This window comes from Aplysia californica, unplaced genomic scaffold (assembly GCF_000002075.1).
Source record: "Aplysia californica isolate F4 #8 unplaced genomic scaffold, AplCal3.0 scaffold01384, whole genome shotgun sequence".
NCBI lineage: Eukaryota > Metazoa > Mollusca > Gastropoda > Aplysiida > Aplysiidae > Aplysia > Aplysia californica.
This window is the reverse complement of record NW_004798654.1, coordinates 71,103-73,485: the sequence shown is the minus strand read 5'-3', so window position 1 is coordinate 73,485 and position 2,383 is coordinate 71,103. Positions and strand designations below refer to the sequence as shown.

The 2,383-nt window shown below is 41.2% G+C and overlaps 1 protein-coding gene across 1 annotated transcript in view; it reads right to left on the bottom strand.

The window, feature by feature from the left end:
• Window positions 1-13: 13 nt before the first annotated feature.
• Window positions 14-2,383, bottom strand: part of LOC101858236 — a 4,401-nt gene continuing 2,031 nt past the window's right edge. The window contains exon 2 of the mRNA XM_005112735.3: window positions 14-671. Coding sequence (XP_005112792.1) covers window positions 136-671 — 536 coding nt within the window. The 3' untranslated portion in view covers window positions 14-135. The remainder of the gene's footprint in view (window positions 672-2,383) is intronic.

Genomic DNA, 2,383 nt, shown 5'->3' with positions numbered 1-2,383 from the left:
GGGGGGGTCTGGCTTTTTTGAGGAGCTGTTGAGTAGCTTTCATTCATGTGAGTGTGAGTAGTTACTTTGGAAACCCCAACTTGTTGTGGAGTTGCATGTTATTGAATTAATTGTGTCTCTGGCAGGACTTGGCTGTCATGAATGATCACCGAGCTCGAACATGTGCATGATTCTCAAGATCTCCATTTTAGCTTCAAACTTTGTCTCTGATGACATTCGTCTCATGGCAGGCAGAAAGCTAAGAAGAAATAATTTATCCTCATCAATTTCTTCAGTCTTGTGGACTCTTTCCCTTAAAATGTCCAACAGTTTTTGTTCACATGAAGTGCCAGAGTCAGAGGAGTAACGTTTCCTCTTCTTTGAAGTTTTCGGAGCCGTGTTGCAATCACATGCAGCGGATGTGATGGGTGCGAGCGGCTCTTTGGCCACGTCCCCTGGTAACTCGGTCGTCTCCGTCGGTTCAGCGATTTCGTCTTTGTCTTCGTCGGGCTGACCATTGCTCACTGTTGTTTCTCTCTGTTCTAGTGTAGGCAACAGAAAGAGAAGCCGGTCGTAGTAGATGTATTTCCTTCTCCTCTTTGCGGCTGGTCCGGGCAAGGTTTTCTTCTGTTCCCGTAATTCCCTCTGAAAACAGTGTCTCAGATTGGTCCACCGTTGCTGAACCTCTTTGCCTAAAATAGGAAAGGCAAATATCGATATTATTAGCCTTATAACATACACATATTATTATGACAAGCTTGAAAGAATAACATAACTGCTCATACGTGAATTTCAGTTCGTAAGTATACATGTATTATGCTCACCATTTCATTTCATATACTTGGCAACTGGATGTACCATGGTGTCATTATGGCTTTGAAACAATTCGTGGAATTGTTCAGGACGTTTGTGAAAAACTGTGAACATGTTTAAAGCCAATTGTAATATCAAATTTGACCATACTGTAAAACACGGTTCCCTAAATGCATCGGTGCCATTGACGGGAAACACCTCAGAATGTGTCAACGAGCTCAGAGCGGATCTGTATCTAACAAGTACAAGAGCGTTTTTTCAGTTGTTCTTTTAGGGATTGTGGATGCCAACTATTGTTTCATATCAGTTGACACTGGGTCGTATGGCAGCTGTAGTGATTCCACAGCCTTCAAACACTCAACATTTGGCCAAATGCTAGAACTAGAACATGGGGAACTAAATTTGCCTCCAAAGTGGCATTACAAGGTGATGATGGTGGTACATACAACTATGCCATTCTTGCTAGTTGATGACGAGGCGTTTGCTCTCTCTGACCGTTCGTTGCGCACATACCCTAGGAGGGAACTGACGCAGACATAGAAAATGTTTAACTACAAAACTAACCTGCGTATGACAGAGTGTGCTTTTGGAATTCTGGCAAATAAATGGATGATTTTGCATCGCCCCCTGAATGTGAACCCCGATTTCTGTGACAGCATTACATGTACATTTGTATCAAAACATGTTGTGTTTTTCATAATTATGTGCGACAGATGTATGTAATCGCATATGATGAATTCATGAATGCCCTATACAAAGTCTTAGTCCAAGCAATGTTCGCACACATACGTCAGCAAATATCAAACAGAGATTACTTTGCCGACGATTTTATTTCTCAACAAAGGCCTGTACCTTGGCAGTATGACAAGATCTAAAGAGCTTCGTTTGCTTAATGGATTGGATCATTTCAAAGAGCTCGTTACTGTTGGTTTCAATGTTATGGTTATGGACGAGCTAATCACAAAGTTAAACCAGCCCGGACACATGTGTTGATTTGTTGTTTCAAAGTGTTGCCAAATTTTTTTTCTCACTTGACTAACTAGCCTATTCTTCATGTGTGATAAAGTACGAGTTTCATTGCGGGATACTTTTTTAAATGTGTGTGAAAGCTTAATCATAGCTATAGTAAGATGAGCAATTAATTGATCAAAGGCTATTGTTAGGGGACCGTACGCCCCCATAGGGTTTGGCGCTAGGGGACCGTACGCCCTTCCTGCGCTAAGGTTTGGTGTTACGGGACTCTCTTTCTTTCTCTCCTTCCCTCTCTTTGATTCTTGTATTGACACATAACAACAACGTGGGTGCAGACGTGAGCAAATTTCAAATTTTGGTTCACCCACGGCCACTGGATACCTCACAATCGTATTTAGATATTTTAAACATTCTCCTTGTAATAACTCCTTACGTCAGGAGCTTCGTTAAACTTGCCGTTTCCCTCCAGTATTTTTGCATAGTCCAGATGCATGCACATCTGCGTACGGTCCCGTCGTAACACCAAGCCTCAACCAGGGTTGGTGATTTTTTTGATTTTTTTCATAAAAATCGAAAAAATCGATTTTTTAAAATTTAAATCATGATTTTTTTTATTTAA